Source organism: Protopterus annectens, chromosome 2.part2 (genome assembly GCF_019279795.1).
Source record: "Protopterus annectens isolate FY-2018-M chromosome 2.part2, PAN1.0, whole genome shotgun sequence".
NCBI classification, from domain to species: Eukaryota; Metazoa; Chordata; order Ceratodontiformes; family Protopteridae; genus Protopterus; species Protopterus annectens.
Genome location: NC_056730.1, coordinates 908,635,693 through 908,651,025, shown reverse-complemented (window position 1 = coordinate 908,651,025; position 15,333 = coordinate 908,635,693). Strand labels below are relative to the sequence as shown.

Below are 15,333 nucleotides of genomic sequence, written 5' to 3'. Positions count from 1 at the left end.
CTTCCATTTGTCTGCATAAGATTTCCTGGTGGTGGGCCTCCTGGCCTCCAGAATGACATCCATAACAGCTTTAGAGAGAGGTGTGGTCTGACTGTCTATGGTATCTGCCATGCAGCCAGATTTAAGGTTCTGAGTTGGCTATGCAGGATCTGATTGTTTTGTTGAGACAGAAGTTGAGGGATTTGAGGTAAAGTCCTGGCTGGACCTTGAGCCAAGTTCTTTAAGATTGGGTACCAGTGCTGGTGTGGCCAGTCTGGGGCAATCAATCTCATTTTTGGCCTCTCTTGTCTGACTTTTAGGAGCACCTTGGAAAAGAGAGGCAGTTGTGGGAAGGCATAAACTGTTAGGTTTCTCCAGCTGAATGAGAGAGCATCCACTTTCCATGCTTGTGTGTGATAAGTCCTTGTGCAAAATTTTTGAAGTTGGCAGTTGAGAGGGGAGGCAAAAAGATCTATGTCCGGGCATCCCCATTTCTTTGTTATCATGTTGAACACCTGTGGATTTAGTTTCCACTCGTGAGGATCCATGAGGTTTCTGCTTAGATCGTCTGCCAGAGTATTTTTCTTTCCAGACAGGAATTGTGCTTGCAGATGAACTTGATAAGTTAGTGCTGTGTTCCACAAAGTCATAGCTTGTCTGCAAAGGGGGTATGAGTGTGTGCCCCCTTGCTTGTTTATGTACCACATTACTGTGGTGTTGCCAGTCTGTAGTAGTAGTAGTTGTCCTGGATGCAGTAAGTCCTTGAAGGCTGTCAGGGCATTCTGTACAGCTAGCATCTCTTTTTGATTGATGTGAAGATGCATTTGGTCTGCGGACCACTTGCCCTGAATACATTTTCCTGCCATGTGCGCTCCCCCAGGCATAATCCGATGCATCTGTTGTCAGTGTTTGCCTGGCTGTGGGTAAAGTGAAAGGCTGTCCCTTGTTGTGGTGACATGCCAGTGCCCACCATCGAAACTCCTGCTGCAGGCAGGGAATAATAGTTATTGTTGCTTCCAGGCTGTGGCAATGTTGAGTCCAAACATTAGATACCACTGTAACTTCCTCATATGCAGTTTTGCATATGGAATTAGTAGGATGCAGGATGCCATGAACCCCAAAGCCTGCAAAATTTTTCTTGCAGGTAGCTGGGTTTTTGTTACCATCATTTGAAAATAATTTGTCAGTTGCCTTTGCTTGTCTGGCGTGAGATAAGCCATCTGGGTAGTTGTATTCAAGCTTGCACCCAGGAATATTATCTCTTGAGAGGGCACTAGTTTTGACTTCTTTTCATTTACTGTGTACCCTAGGCCAACTAGTAATCTTTTTACAAATGCCAGATGCTTTAGAAGAATGTCCTTGCTCTCTGCTTGAATAAGGCAGTCGTCCAAATAGGGATATATTTGAATTCCTTTTTGTCTGCAAAATGCAATTACTGGTGCCAGGCATTTTGTGAAGACCCTGGGCACAGTAGATAAGCCAAAGGGCAGTGCAGAGAATTGGCAATGCATTGTGCCAGCTATGAATCTGAGGTATCTTCTGCAATTTTGTCCGACTGGAACATGCAGGTATGCCTCTGAGGTCCAAAGTAACAAGCCAAGCCTTTTTGCCCAGCATGGGTAGAGGTTGCTGGAGTGTCAACATCTTGAATTTTGGAACATCCAGGAAAGTGTTTGGAATAGACAGATCCAGGATGGGTCTCCAGGCTTTGTCCTTTCTGGGAACCAAGAAAAGTCTTGAGTAAAATCCTTGTCCCTGTTCTTGCTGAGGTACTTTCTGAATAGCCCTCATGTCCATGAGATCTGTAATCTGTTTTTGTGCCTCTGCCCATTGGTTTTGTGGCAGGTCTGGCATTCCTTTTGACCTTGGTAGGGTGTGAAAGTGGAACCTGTAGCCCAGAGTGACAATATTTGGTACCCATTTGTCCTGGGTGATAATGTGCCAATTTTGTGAGAAAAGTGCTAGCTTTCCCCCTAAAGGTGCTGCCAAGAGATAAGTGCTTGGCTTTTGAAAGGGGAAGTCATTGGGACTGTTTCCTGTAAGGTTGTGACTTGTCTTCTCCTCCCTTGGGGGTAGAAGCACTCCATTGTCTAGGTCTGTAAGAGCCTTGTTGCTGAGATCTGCCTCTTGGACATCTGTATCTGCCTCTTTGAGGCCTGTCTGACACGGGAAAGGAACAATTTTTTGAAGGCCAATTTCTGCTAAATGTAGGAGGCTGTACCTGTAAGAAATCCTTTACTGTCTGCATAGATTTTGCCTTATCATCCATTTTCTTTAACACCTCTTCTGCCTTAACACCAAACAAGGTATCATGCTGTAAAGGAGCATCCAGTAATTTAGCTTTAGCATGATCAGGTAAACTTTGTTCTTTAAGCCAGGCATGCCTTCGAATGACCGATCCTGTAAATGCGGCTCTACAAGAAGCCTCTAATGAATCAAAACCACATTGCAGAGTATATTCTCCCACTTGTTCAGCTGCATGCAATAAATCATGCATTTCCTTATTGTCAGGACATTCTGAACTTGCAAACATTTTCGGTTTTAACAAAGACAGTAAATATTGTTGGTATTTCAGCATATGAAACTGGCAGTTCAAAGCCCTTACTGCTAAAGTTGCAGAAGTGTAAACTTTTTTCCCCCAGCTATCCAGTGCTATAGAATCCCTGTCAGAGGGGACTGGGTTTTTTGCAGTGGAAGCCCTCACCCCTTTGGGACCCTGAGAAATAGTTTCCGGGTCAGCAGCAGGGTTTTTATAAAGAAATTTATGAGAGTCTGGGACCCTACAGTACCTGTCTGGCTTGACTGGTGCTGGGGGTAGAGAATCAGGGGAACAAACTAGATTCAGAAATGACATCATAAACAATATCTAACACAGGGGGAATAGCAAGAGGCCTGTGCTTAGGTAATAAAAGAAAATCTCTGAGCCTTTTCTTTGATTCTGAATAATCCTGGCTTTCCCAATGGAAATGCTCCCTCATGGTGTGCAAGGTTTCCCCAAAAAGAGTAATCCTCAGGAGGAGAGGCTGAAGGGATAGACTCTACAGCATCAGAATCTTCACAGGGAGGAAGAGAGCATCCCTGGGTCTGAAGAGGAATCAGAGGAAATAGAAACCTGGTCAGAGGATTCATAGTCTGTATCCTGCCTAGGCCTTTTATAAGGAGGGGGATGGGAACCCCTGATCAAAGTAATTAAGTCTTCGGCCATTTTGAGCATCTGTTTCTTAGGCATGGATGACTGTCCAGGAGAATTCTGTACTTGTTTCTTTGTCTGTAATGATGTTTTAGACTTTGCTTTAGCTGCTGTAGTTGACTTGATAGTAAGCTGTGTAGGTCTGAAAACACCCTCAGAAGTCGATGCCTGCTCAGCGGCTCCGGACCCATCTGAGGGAATAGTTTCCATAGGCCCAATACCTTGAGTTTCCAGAGGCCTAGATGTCTCCACGTGGGAGTTGGGAGGCGGCCTGTGGCTCTGAGGCAGCGGGAGTCAGGGGCTGCAAAAGCACCTCACTGAGCACCGGCGACTGGCCTGGAAGAGGCTTCGTCGGTTTTGGGTATCGGATACCTGTCTATTTCCTTGTCTTTGCGCTTTTTGTGAATTCCGGTCGTCGGTTGTTCCGACGGCATTATGTAATTAAAACTACGGCCAAAATAATGCAATGCAAAATTAAATTTACGCTTAATAGTGCGTTTGTTGAATCTAGCACAAAACCGACAACTAGTGACGTAGTGGTCAGGGCCTAGGCAAGGAATGCAGTAAGAGTGAAAATCCTTATGAGGTATTTGCTTCCCACAAGAAAAATATTGTTAACGTTTACTGACATCGGTCTGGAGCAAGAAAAAGTTTCCCCAACGGGGTACTTAGCTTTATTGAAGACTTCGGTTCTGAAATTCGATTTCAAAAATCTCAGGAGTCAGCCGACTGGCACTTGCGAACTGCTTTTGCTTCGGGCACTGTGTGGCAAGAAAGACTGAAGAAAATGGCATCGGTTGCATCTTATATATCCCTGGCGCACTGACGTCAGGGAAGAAGCGACAACAACCGACGCCGGACCAAGACTTTGGAACTCGGGCCAACTACGGGTTGCCTGCCAGCAGGATAACCCAAGTGTAATGACTGCAACAGTGAAACACGATGAACATCATGCAGTTCCCATACAGAGAGAAATAATCAGTCTGGGTCTTGTCTAGCCACAGGGTCACTTATAATGATGCACATTCAGCACATTAATGAAAAACTTTACTGAGGATAACAAGGGCTAAAATACAGATAATAAAAACTACAAACACGATCTAGTAATGCATTAGGAACAAACTCACTTACGGATCTGGCATCTAATATGCATCACTCAGGCACACACACATCCCAGACCACGAGATCTGCTGAAAAAAAGTCTAATTCATACTGAATACAACAGAATCTAGGAGCAATCAAGAAAGGCCCACTTAGTTGGATTAAATGCATAACTAAAATTATTTAGTAGACGGTTTTGTGACAAAACTACCTCAATTAAAAGGAAACACAGTAATGAGCAAGTCAGAACACTAGAACAAGTCACTGGGAATTTTAAGATATTCTTAGCAAGGCACAGGGGAAAACATACACTAGGACTGTGTGAATCTGCCTCGTCTTTCAGTTTTATTTTCGCATTTTTATTTTATAATGTACTGTGTACATGGTAAACAGTATTTGGAAATTAAGTTGTGCTCTGAAAAAACAAGTACTGCATGCCACTATATGGACTAATGTGGAGTTCAGACTTACTATGATTAACCATAAAAAATAAATAAAATACTGTTCAACTAAATAATGAAACAAACCTGTCCTTATGCTGAAAACAATGATACATTTAACATGACTATTCAGACGGCAACATAATGCTTTACATACTATTTGTTAAAAAAAAATACTTTTAAATGAATGCAGAATTTTTACTGTGATTCTGTAGGGAGCACCACTCCTGAAATCAATATACATGCACATAACTAATGAATACAGTACATGTAACACACACTACACAAATTATACCTGAAACACAAACCAAAGGACTATTGACCAGAACAAGAGCTCATGCGATTTCAGGGCATTTAGAATCTGAAAATTCTTTAATTACTAAAGAAAAACAAGACTGGATCTCAACATATTCTTCTTCTTCTTTCGGCTGCTGCCGTTAGGGGTCGCCACAGCAGATTAACTGTTTCCATTTCTTACTGTCCTCTGCATCTTGCTCTATCACACCAACCACCTGCATGTCCTCTCTCACCACATCCATAAACCTTATCTTAGGCCTCCCTCTTTTCCTGTTACCTTGGCAGCTTCATCCTTAGCATCTTTTTCCCAATATACTCTGCATCCCTCCTCAGCACGTCCAAACCAACGTAATCTTGCGCCTCTGGCTTTGTCTCCAAACCTTCCAACCTGGGCTGACCCTCTAATATACTTATTCCTAATCCTGTCAATCCTCATCACACCCAGTGCAAATCTTAACATCTTCAACTCTGCCACGTCAAGCTCTGACTCCTGCCTTTTTGTCAATGCCACTGTCTCCAACCCATATAACATAGCTGGTCTCACTACCCTCTTGTAGACCTTCCCTTCCACTCTTACTGGTAATTGTCTGTCACAAATCACTCCTGACACTTCTCCACCCACTCCATCCTGCCTGTACTCTCTTCTTCACCTATCTTCCACACTCACCATTACTCTGAACTGTTGATCCCAAGTACTTAAACTCATCCACCTTCCCCACCTCTACTCCCTGCATCCTCACCATTCCTCTAACCTCCCTTTCATTCACACACATATATTCTGTCTTAGTCCTGCTGACCTTCATTCCTCTTCTCTCTAGAGCATATCTCCACCTCTCCAGGGTCTCCTCCACCTGTTTCCTTCTCTCACTACAGATCACAATGTCATCTGCAAACATCATAGTCCAACATATTACCATACAGAAATAAGAAAAACATCAGCTTATAAATTCACCTCCTCTTACCATTGTACTCCGCACCCAATCTCAGCGTCAAACGAATTGGAAAAACCTTTGCCCAAGGCACTTCTAATTTCTGGATAAGAATTCCAAAGAGAAAAGGATTTTCTGGTAGTGGCAGGTCATCAAGTAACTGGAATGTAGGAGCAACAAATAAGAATCCACCATGATCTTTACTGCCAAGGAAGCTTTCATTGAAAGTAAAGTTTCCCAGATTTTCTATGTGTTTTCCTGTTAAATAATAAACAAACAAGACAAGGGTCAGAATTTTAATTAATCTGTGAAGCCAAACCCTAATGACAAACTGCATGTTTTAATATATTTTCAAATATATCTGGAGTAAATAAATTGTTAAAAAGAGAAGACATCAATAATTCAGCACATTTCTGATACTGTATTTGATAAAAGTGAATAAAGTGTGAATAACAAGCAAAGGGGAGCAAGATGATGGGGTGACTTAATTTTTTCAGAAAAAATGTAAGGGAATCTAACCTGCTACTCCTGTACACTAGCAGGAAACCCAGGTAGAAAGTACAGTTTTGTACCTACCATAAATGTAGATGTTTGAGTGCTAATACAGCTGCAGTCATAACAGATGGGTTCTCCTGCCGTCAGGCGGGTCCTCGGTCGGCCGAATTCCAAAGTCTAGGTCCGGCGTCGGTTGTCGTCGCTTCTTCCCTGATGTCAGTGCGACAGGGGTATAAAGGAACCAGCTGACGCCATTTTCTTCAGTTTTTCTTGCCCCAGATGTCAGGTGCCCCCAGAAGGAAGGCAATACATAAATTTATGTAATAATGCAATGCAATATAATCAAAGACCAGTAGTTGCAAGCAAATATACCATAAAAGTATACCCCTAGAGGGGAAGGAGGGAGGGAAACCTGGACTGCAGCTGTATTAGCACTCGAACATCTACATTTATGGTAGGTACAAAACTGTACTATGTTCATCGTGCATACAGCTACAATCATAACAGATGGGTAGAATCCCAAAGCTAAGAAAGGGGTGGTAGGCACTAGGTGGAGCTAGGAGCAGCCAAAATGCCCTGCAAGACTGCAGTGGCAAAGCCTGCTCTAGATTTGGAGTATAATGGTAGGTTGTAGTGCCTAGAGAAGGTATGCACAGAACTCCAAGTGGCTGCTTCTAAAATATCCTTGGTAGGAACTCCTCTGAGGAAGGCTGCAGAGGTGGCTGTGGCCCTGGTAGAATGAGTTCTAATGCCTGTAGGTACAGTTTTGCCATGAAAGGAATAGCAAAAGCGTATGCAGTGGGCTATCCATTTTGAGATTGTCTGTTTGGATATTGACTTTCCTTGAGCTCCTACCGCATAGGCCACAAAAAGCTGTTCTGATTTTCTGAAAGGTTTTGTTCTGACCAAATAATAACGCAGTTGTCTGTGGATGTCCAAGGAATGCAGTAATCTCTCCCCTTTGTTTTGAGGATTAGGATAAAAAGTAGGTAAATGTATGGCCTGATTTAAAGCTACCTTGGATACCACTTTAGGCATAAAGGACGGGTTGGTATGTAATGAAACTCTGTCCTGATGGAAGATGATAAAAGGCTGGACAGCCATAAGAGCCTGTAGTTCTGAAACTCTATGAGCTGAAGTGGTAGCCAGAAGGAAAGCTGTTTTCCAGGACAAATATTGTAAATCTGATGAGGCAGCTGGTTCAAAAGGAGGCAAAGTCAGTTTTTCCAAAATGAAATTAAGATCCCAAGCAGGTATTGGTTGTTTCCTTGGAGGTCTTAAATTCTTAGCCCCTCTGAGGAACTGTCTTAATAGAGGGTGAGAGAATAAAGGTGGATCAGTGTTGTATTCTGCAGAAATGGCTGAGGCATGGATTTTGATGGAGGAGAACGAAAGTCCACTGCTTAGCAGTTCAGCCAAATATTGTAGTATTTGAGGTAAATTCAGTTTTCCAGGGCACTGGCCCTTTTTCTCATTCCAAACACAAAAACGTTTCCATTTTGCAGAGTAAGCTTTTCTAGTTGATGGCCTTCTGGCCTCCAAAATGACATCCTGCACCTCCTTGGAGATCAGGGCTTGCTGCGATGCTAAGGAATCTTCCATGCGGCTAGATTGAGTGTTTTCAGCTGACTGTGAAGAGTTTTGAAGCTGTGCTGAGTCAGAAGAGGAGGCATTAGAGGAAGGGTCCATGGTGGGGAATGCGTCAGGCTCCTTAGGAGTGGGTACCAGTGTTGCCTTGGCCAGTCCGGAGCAATGAGGATCATCTGTGGTCTGTCTGCTCTGGTCTTCAATAGGACTTTGGGCACCAGAGGAAGAGGTGGGAAGGCATAAACTGTCATTAATGTCCAACTGAAAGAGAGCGTCCACTCTCCAGGCCTTTGGATGGAAGATCCTTGAGCAGAATTTTGCCAATTGATTATTTTTGTGGGAAGAAAAGAGATCTATGTCTGGCCTTCCCCATTTTTGGATTATTTCTGTAAAAACTTTTGGATGCAACTTCCATTCCTGTGGATCTGTCATATTCCTGCTTAGGTTGTCTGCCAGTGTGTTTTCCTTGCCTGGCAAGTACTGTGCTTGTAGTTCCATTTGTAAGTCCATGGCCATGTTCCAAAGTGACATGGCCAGTCTGCATAAGGGATAAGAATGTGTTCCTCCCTGCTTGTTTATGTACCACATAACTGTGGTGTTGTCTGTTCTTATCAATAGCTGACCTGGTTGTAGAAGGTCCTTGAAAGCTGTAATAGCATTATTGTGAATAGTAATAGCATTTATCACTGCTAGCATTTCTTTTTGATTGATGTGAAGGTGTTTTTCTTTTTGGGTCCATTTGCCCTGAATGCACCGGTCTGTCATGTGCGCCCCCCAGGCGTAGTCCGAGGCGTCTGTTGTGATGACTTGATTTGCTTGAGGCTTGCTGAATGGAAGACCTGTGTTTGTTTGGCATGCTTGAGCCCACCACAGAAATTCCTTTTGCAGATATGGAATTAGTGGTATTATTGTTTCCAAACTGTGGCTGTGTTGAGACCACATGTTTTTTAGGTACCATTGTAGTTTTCTCATATGCAGCTTTGCACATGGGATTAGTAAGATGCAAGATGCCATGAATCCCAGAGCCTGCAGGATTTTCCTTGCAGTCAGCCTAGTGCAATTTGCCAGTGTTCTGAAATACTGAATTAGTTGTCCCTGGTTCTCTGGTGTGAGGTAGGCCATCTGGGTGTTTGTGTCCAAATTGGCACCCAGGAAAATTATCTTCCGAGAGGGTATTAGTCTTTATTTCTCTTTGTTGACTGTGTATCCTAGAGAGTTTAATAACATTATTACATAAGCCAGCTGTTTCAGAAGAATGTGCTTGCTGTCCGCTTGGATCAGGCAGTCGTCCAAATAAGGGTATATTTGTATCCCTTGAAGTCTGCAGTAGGCAATTACTGATGCCAGGCATTTCGTGAATACTCTGGGCGCAGTAGATAAACCAAAGGGCAATGCAGAGAATTGATAATGGGTTGAACCTGCAAGAAATCTGAGGTATCTTCTGCAATTTTGTCTTATTGGGACATGCAGGTATGCCTCCTTGAGGTCCAATGTTACCAGCCAAGACTCCTTTTGCCCAGCATGGGAAGAAGTTGCTGTAGAGTGAGCATCTTGAATTTTGGTATGAGTAGAAATGTGTTTAGGATGGATAGGTCCAAAATAGGTCTCCAATCTTTTCCCTTCCTTGGTACCAGAAATAGCCTGGAATAAAAACCTTGACCCTTTTCGTGCGTAGGTACCTCTTGAATAGCTTTCATGTTTATAAGATCTGAAATTTGCTTTTGTGCCTCTGCCCTTTGATTGTGTGGCAGGTTTGGCATGCCTTTCATTTTTGGAAGGGTATGAAAATGGAATTTGTAGCCTCTGTTTATAATGTTCAGGATCCATTTGTCCTTTGTGACAATATGCCAATTTTTTGAGAATAGTGCCAACTTTCCTCCTAAGGGGGCTGCCATTTGAGACCTGGTTGGCATGCAAAGGGGAAGTCATTGGTTTTGCTTTCTGAAAGATTGCGAGTTGTCCTCACCACCTCTTTGTGTAGGAGCTTGCCATTTTCTGCCTCTGTACGAGCCTTGTGTTTGCCCTCTGCCCCTCGGGCGCCTGTATCTGCCTCTTTGGGGTCTGTCTGTGGCAGGAAAGGACCAGTTTTTGGAAAGCCAATTTCTACTAAAACGTGGGGGTTGAACCTGCAGAAATTCTTTCACAGTTTGCATTGATTTAGCCTTTTCCTCTATTTTCCGTAATACTTCCTCAGCATTTGCCCCAAACAGTACATCCTTTTGAAGAGGGGCGTCTAGTAATTTAGCTTTGACATGATCAGGCAAGGCTTGTTCCTTGAGCCAGGCATGCCTACGTATGACTGAGCCTGTAACAGCAGCTCTACATGAGGCCTCTAGAGCATCAACACCACATTGTAAGGTATGTTTACCCACTTGTTCTGCACTATGCATCAAATCCTGCAACTCCTTCATGTCTGGTTGTTCAGGTTGTGACATTTTACTTTTCAATTGAGATAACAGAAACTGTTGGTATTTTAGCATATGAAACTGACAGTTTAAGGCCCTCATGGATAAGGTAGCTGAGGAATATACTTTTTTCCCCACCTTTCTAAGGATCTGGAATCCCTCTCGGAAGGCAATGGGTTTTTGGCAATGGAGGCCTTAACTCCCTTGGGCCCCTGTGAGATGGTTTCTAGGTCAGCAGCATGGCTTTTGTATAGAAATTGGTGTGAGTCAGGTACCCTGTAGTACCTGTCAGGCTTAACTGGAGCTGGAGGAAGAGAGTCCGGGTTAAGGCAGGCCTCCGAGTAAACATCATCTAGGATGTCCAGGACAGGAGGAATAGCCAGAGGCCTGTGCTGGGGTAACAAAAGAAATTCCCTGAGCCTTTTCTTGGAATCTGAATAATCCTGGCCTTCCCAGTGGAAGTGTTCCCTTAAGGTATGCAGAGTTTCACCAAATGAGTAATCCTCAGGGGATAGAGAAGGAATAGATTCCTCTGCATCAGAGTCTTCAAAAGGGGAGTAAGACTGTTCCTGATAATCAGAGTGCTCTGAAATAATGGAGCCCTGATCAGAGGAGGGGGAATCTTCCTCCACTCTGGGTCTTTTGTCCCGAGGTGGCTGAGAACCTCTGATTAGAGTAATTAAATCCTCAGCCATTTTAAGCATCTGTTTCTTAGGCATGGGGCCTGGAGATGGGCCCTGTGTAGCTGGTCTCTTAGGGTGCATGGTAGCTTTAGACTTGGTGAAAGCCTTGATGGAGAAAAAAGAGGAAGGTCTGAAGACACCTTGAGTGGAGGTGGACCTGTCCACATTTTGTGTTTCAATGCCAAGAGTGGCTTCGGTATCTGTAGTCAGGGTGTGGGCCGAGGAGCCTGCGACCTTGGGTACAGGAGACACCGCCAAAGATGTGTAGTCGGTAATCAGGGGTTGCGTAGGCGCCTCGCTGAGAACCGGAGCACGTCTAGTTGGCTTTGGCGTGGTGTCGGTAGAGGCCGCGGACCTCGAGTGTCGGCCCTTGTCTTTGCGTTTTTTAGACAAAACCGGAGTCGGAGTATCCGACATAGTATAGTTAAATGCTTTCCCAAAATAATGCTGGGCAAACTCCGCCCGACGCTTAATAGTGCGTTTGTTGAATGTAGCACAAAAGCGACGGACCGAGACGTCGTGGTCTGGGCTTAAACAAGGTATACAGAGGGAATGGAAATCCTTATGCGGTATTTGCTTCCCACAAGAAATACAATTATTAACTTTGTCTGACATCGGTCTGAGGCAAGAAAAAGTTTCCCCAACGGGGTACTTAGCTTTTAAGAAGACTTCGGTTCCAAATTTTTCGTAATCTCAGGAGCTGGCCGACCGGCACTTGCGAACTGCTTCTGCTTCGGGCACCGCGCGGCAAGAAAGACTGAAGAAAATGGCGTCGGCTGGTTCCTTTATACCCCTGTCGCACTGACGTCAGGGAAGAAGCGACGGCAACCGACGCCGGACCTAGACTTTGGAATTCGGCCAACCGAGGACCCGCCTGACGGCAGGAGAACCCATCTGTTATGACTGCAGCTGTATGCACGATGAACATCAACCAACCAACCATGTGTCAGAAGGTGTAAAAGTATTTAAGCCCACTGTTGCCACCAGCCATCCTAGTGCTATTAACCATATCTGGTAAAATTATGATGTATCCATCCATCTCTCAGTTTAACAGCTGGTGACTGACGAATGCTCCCATCCCAAGAAATCATGACTAACCAGTATGGGAAATTTCTTCCAGTACATATGCTGAGCAAGTGAGTGACCAAAAAATTTTCATCAATGTAAGGTATAACAAAACAAGGGGAGAGAGACTATTTAAGCTGGCTACTCTTTTGATAGTAATGTTTATCGATTTTTGCCATACATCAATCAATCAAAAACAAAAACCTACAGAGGAGAGCGTGAATGCAAGGAAGAAAATTAATCAAGTCAAAATTTAAATATGAAGTCTAAAACTACAATACCTTCACACTGGTACCATAACACACTGCATATTAAAATTTAACATTAATAATAATTAGGGAGAACTCCTAAAAGATATACATTTTGCCAAAGTAAAGGCCAAGTATAAATGATCACAACTACAATTACAATTTATATAGGTATTAAAATAAAATGCAGTCACACCCTGAGCAAAAATCTTACAAATTACTTTCTTTACTACATGACAACACATGCAAAGGTTTTGTAATTTTGAGATGATCTTCGGTGCTTTAGCATCCTAAATAGATAGGTGGACCATTTCTTGATATACAGTTCCTCTCTAGAAGTTCAATCACATGAAATAAAGCAAAATATTATTAGCAACACAAGATATTTTTTTTCTTTCCTACAGGACCTCACCCTATGACTACTACCTACACCCAATCAGCCAATAATTTGCAGGGTGGCAGAGAGACCGGCATTCCTAGGCTAGGTGACAGCCCTATGACCTATTCAATTCTGCCTAGAAGTCCTACTGGCCCATCTGTTTCTCCAGCACTGAAAGTTGGGGAATACAGAGTGGATGGTCTAACCACTCCCCACGCAGAGTACACCCCAATCACTAGCTGACTGAGCTTTGCCATGTACTGCTTTCTAATGGAGTATGCCTACATATGCAGAAATATTTTGGCTTATAAACATATATCATTGGCAGTGTGTGCTTCTTAGGTCTGTGCTCCAAGGGTGTAACATCTAGTGCACCCCAAAAGCTGTCATCCAAGGACTAAACCAGAGCCACCTCCCCCTCCCTTGGGTAGAAGATCTGGCAGCAGCTGCTCATACCCATCCCTCCTTGTCAGCTCTTGTAGGTACCCGAGCCATTAACAAAACTCTGGTCATGAACAGTCATTAAGGCTACATCTTGGATTATCCTGGTTGTTCAACTAGAGGTTTAAAAGTTGAGGTTGTGGCAAGCAAACTACTCTCGGTGCCCCCCCCCCCCCCATCCCAGTTTTTGAATCTACTCCTAGCTCACTGTTTTCCAATAACTAATCCTTCAACAGGCTACTATCTTTTTTCTTAGAATACTTGCAACATACTATTTCAGTTACTATTCTAAGACTATGTTTCTCTATTTACTCTCTCACCACTTTAGCTGGGTCCCCTTAACACTTATATTTTCTCTTAAAACACATGCCGAGACTTTCTCTGTTAAATTTACCTGTACTCATTTCTGGTAGCCCGAGTCCCATCTTGCTGACAGTTTTCCGTGTTCTCGCGTCTCAACCTGCTACACTCAGGGTCACTCCGCTCCCCTACCCTACCTCTATTCCCACACACCCCCTGTTTCTCCAGATTTATACTCACAAGCTTAATTCACTTCCACCCACTGTATCCAGTTATTCCAATTTCAGCTTTCTCAACCCAAATCTAACTCCTCCTCATCCACTAATACTATCCCCCATTCATATCAACAAGCTCTCCTCCCTCCTTCACCCCTCCTATAAACACCTTTCCACCTTGACAGTCTTGACAAGTTAATTACTCTCATCCACTTTCCTTCTTTCTAACCTTTCTCATTATTGGTTCCTCTGACAACTTACATAACAAACACTCTTCCTCATTATTACACAGACCTAACTACACATTCTCCTAACACTCTCACATAGCCTCCCACATCATGTCCCATACGTCCAGCTATTCCTAACAACCAACCTACTCATCTACCTTACAATCCTAACTACCCATCATATAAAACTCCATTATCTTCTCCAATCTCCCATACTTACACTTCCAACAATCCAAAAGGATCCCCTAACCTTCTCAATCTCCCCATCTGTACAATATCTCCAACAACACAACTTCTTAAATTCAAAATATTTACTCACGCTCCTACCTCCTCGAGTACAAATCCTTTACTTGTTACTTTTACCCTTCTAAACCCGCTATAATAATACAACCTCATTTGCTAGATAGGCTCATCCACCACAATCCCGGTTCCACCACCTCTCCAGACCTCTCCATCTCCACCATCCCTCCACCCACCTTACACAAACCCCTCTTCCCCCCTACTACCAAACACCTTACTATCTAAGCAATGAATATACAAAGTCCACCTAATAAAACTACTGACCTGGAATCTTGGGACAGTTCATCACTCTCCACATATCTTATCTGAAACATGGCTAAAACCTCACATCTCCAACAATTAAATCTTACCTTCCAGCTACAACATTTACTATCATGACAGACTCTCCACCTATACAGAGACTGCCACAACCTTCTCATCTTTGACACAGAACCTTCAGTAACAGACTCTCATTAGCTAATTGGTCCTACCTTCAACACCTCCCACTTAATGATGCAGTTTGTGAATTTAACCATACTTTCCTCGATATTTTAAACTCCCTTGCATCGATAAGGAAAATCAAAATAAAAGCCAACCATACCAACTGGCTCACAAAAGACATTGTCCCCTATGTAAAAAAAGAGATAACATTTGGAAACAATGGCTAAAAACTAAACCAACTATGCTACTCCAGAAATACAAAGAACTTAGAAACCTCTCCAAAAAGAAAATCAACAAAGATAAGAAAACATTCTACCGTCGGGCCCAATCCACCAACCACTCTAACCCAAAATAATTCTGGCACACCAGTAATAAAATCATCCATCCTGGGAGACCTACCACCCCTAACCCCTACCCTAAAAATACTCAAGAAACTGCCACACTTCTTAACTCTTACTTCATTACATCAGCAAACTAACCCATACTGACCAAAATAAAAATCCCCCCCAATCTCTACTTCCAATACCAACCCCTTTTCTCTTAAAGCAGTCCCCACTGCCTATATAAAATCTGTTTTGCTTAAACTAAAACCATGCTTCCCCTCTTCAGGTAACCTACCTCCTTCTCTTTCT

At 43.3% G+C, this 15,333-nt stretch overlaps 1 protein-coding gene across 8 annotated transcripts in view; it reads right to left on the bottom strand.

The window, feature by feature from the left end:
* The window catches only part of ZFYVE16 (zinc finger FYVE-type containing 16), a 3,161,611-nt gene that overhangs the window by 1,483,607 nt on the left and 1,662,671 nt on the right, over positions 1-15,333 (bottom strand). For all 8 annotated transcript variants that reach the window (XM_044064228.1, XM_044064221.1, XM_044064226.1 and 5 more), the window contains one exon: positions 5,970-6,194. In XM_044064228.1, coding sequence (XP_043920163.1) covers positions 5,970-6,194 — 225 coding nt within the window. The remainder of the gene's footprint in view (positions 1-5,969; positions 6,195-15,333) is intronic.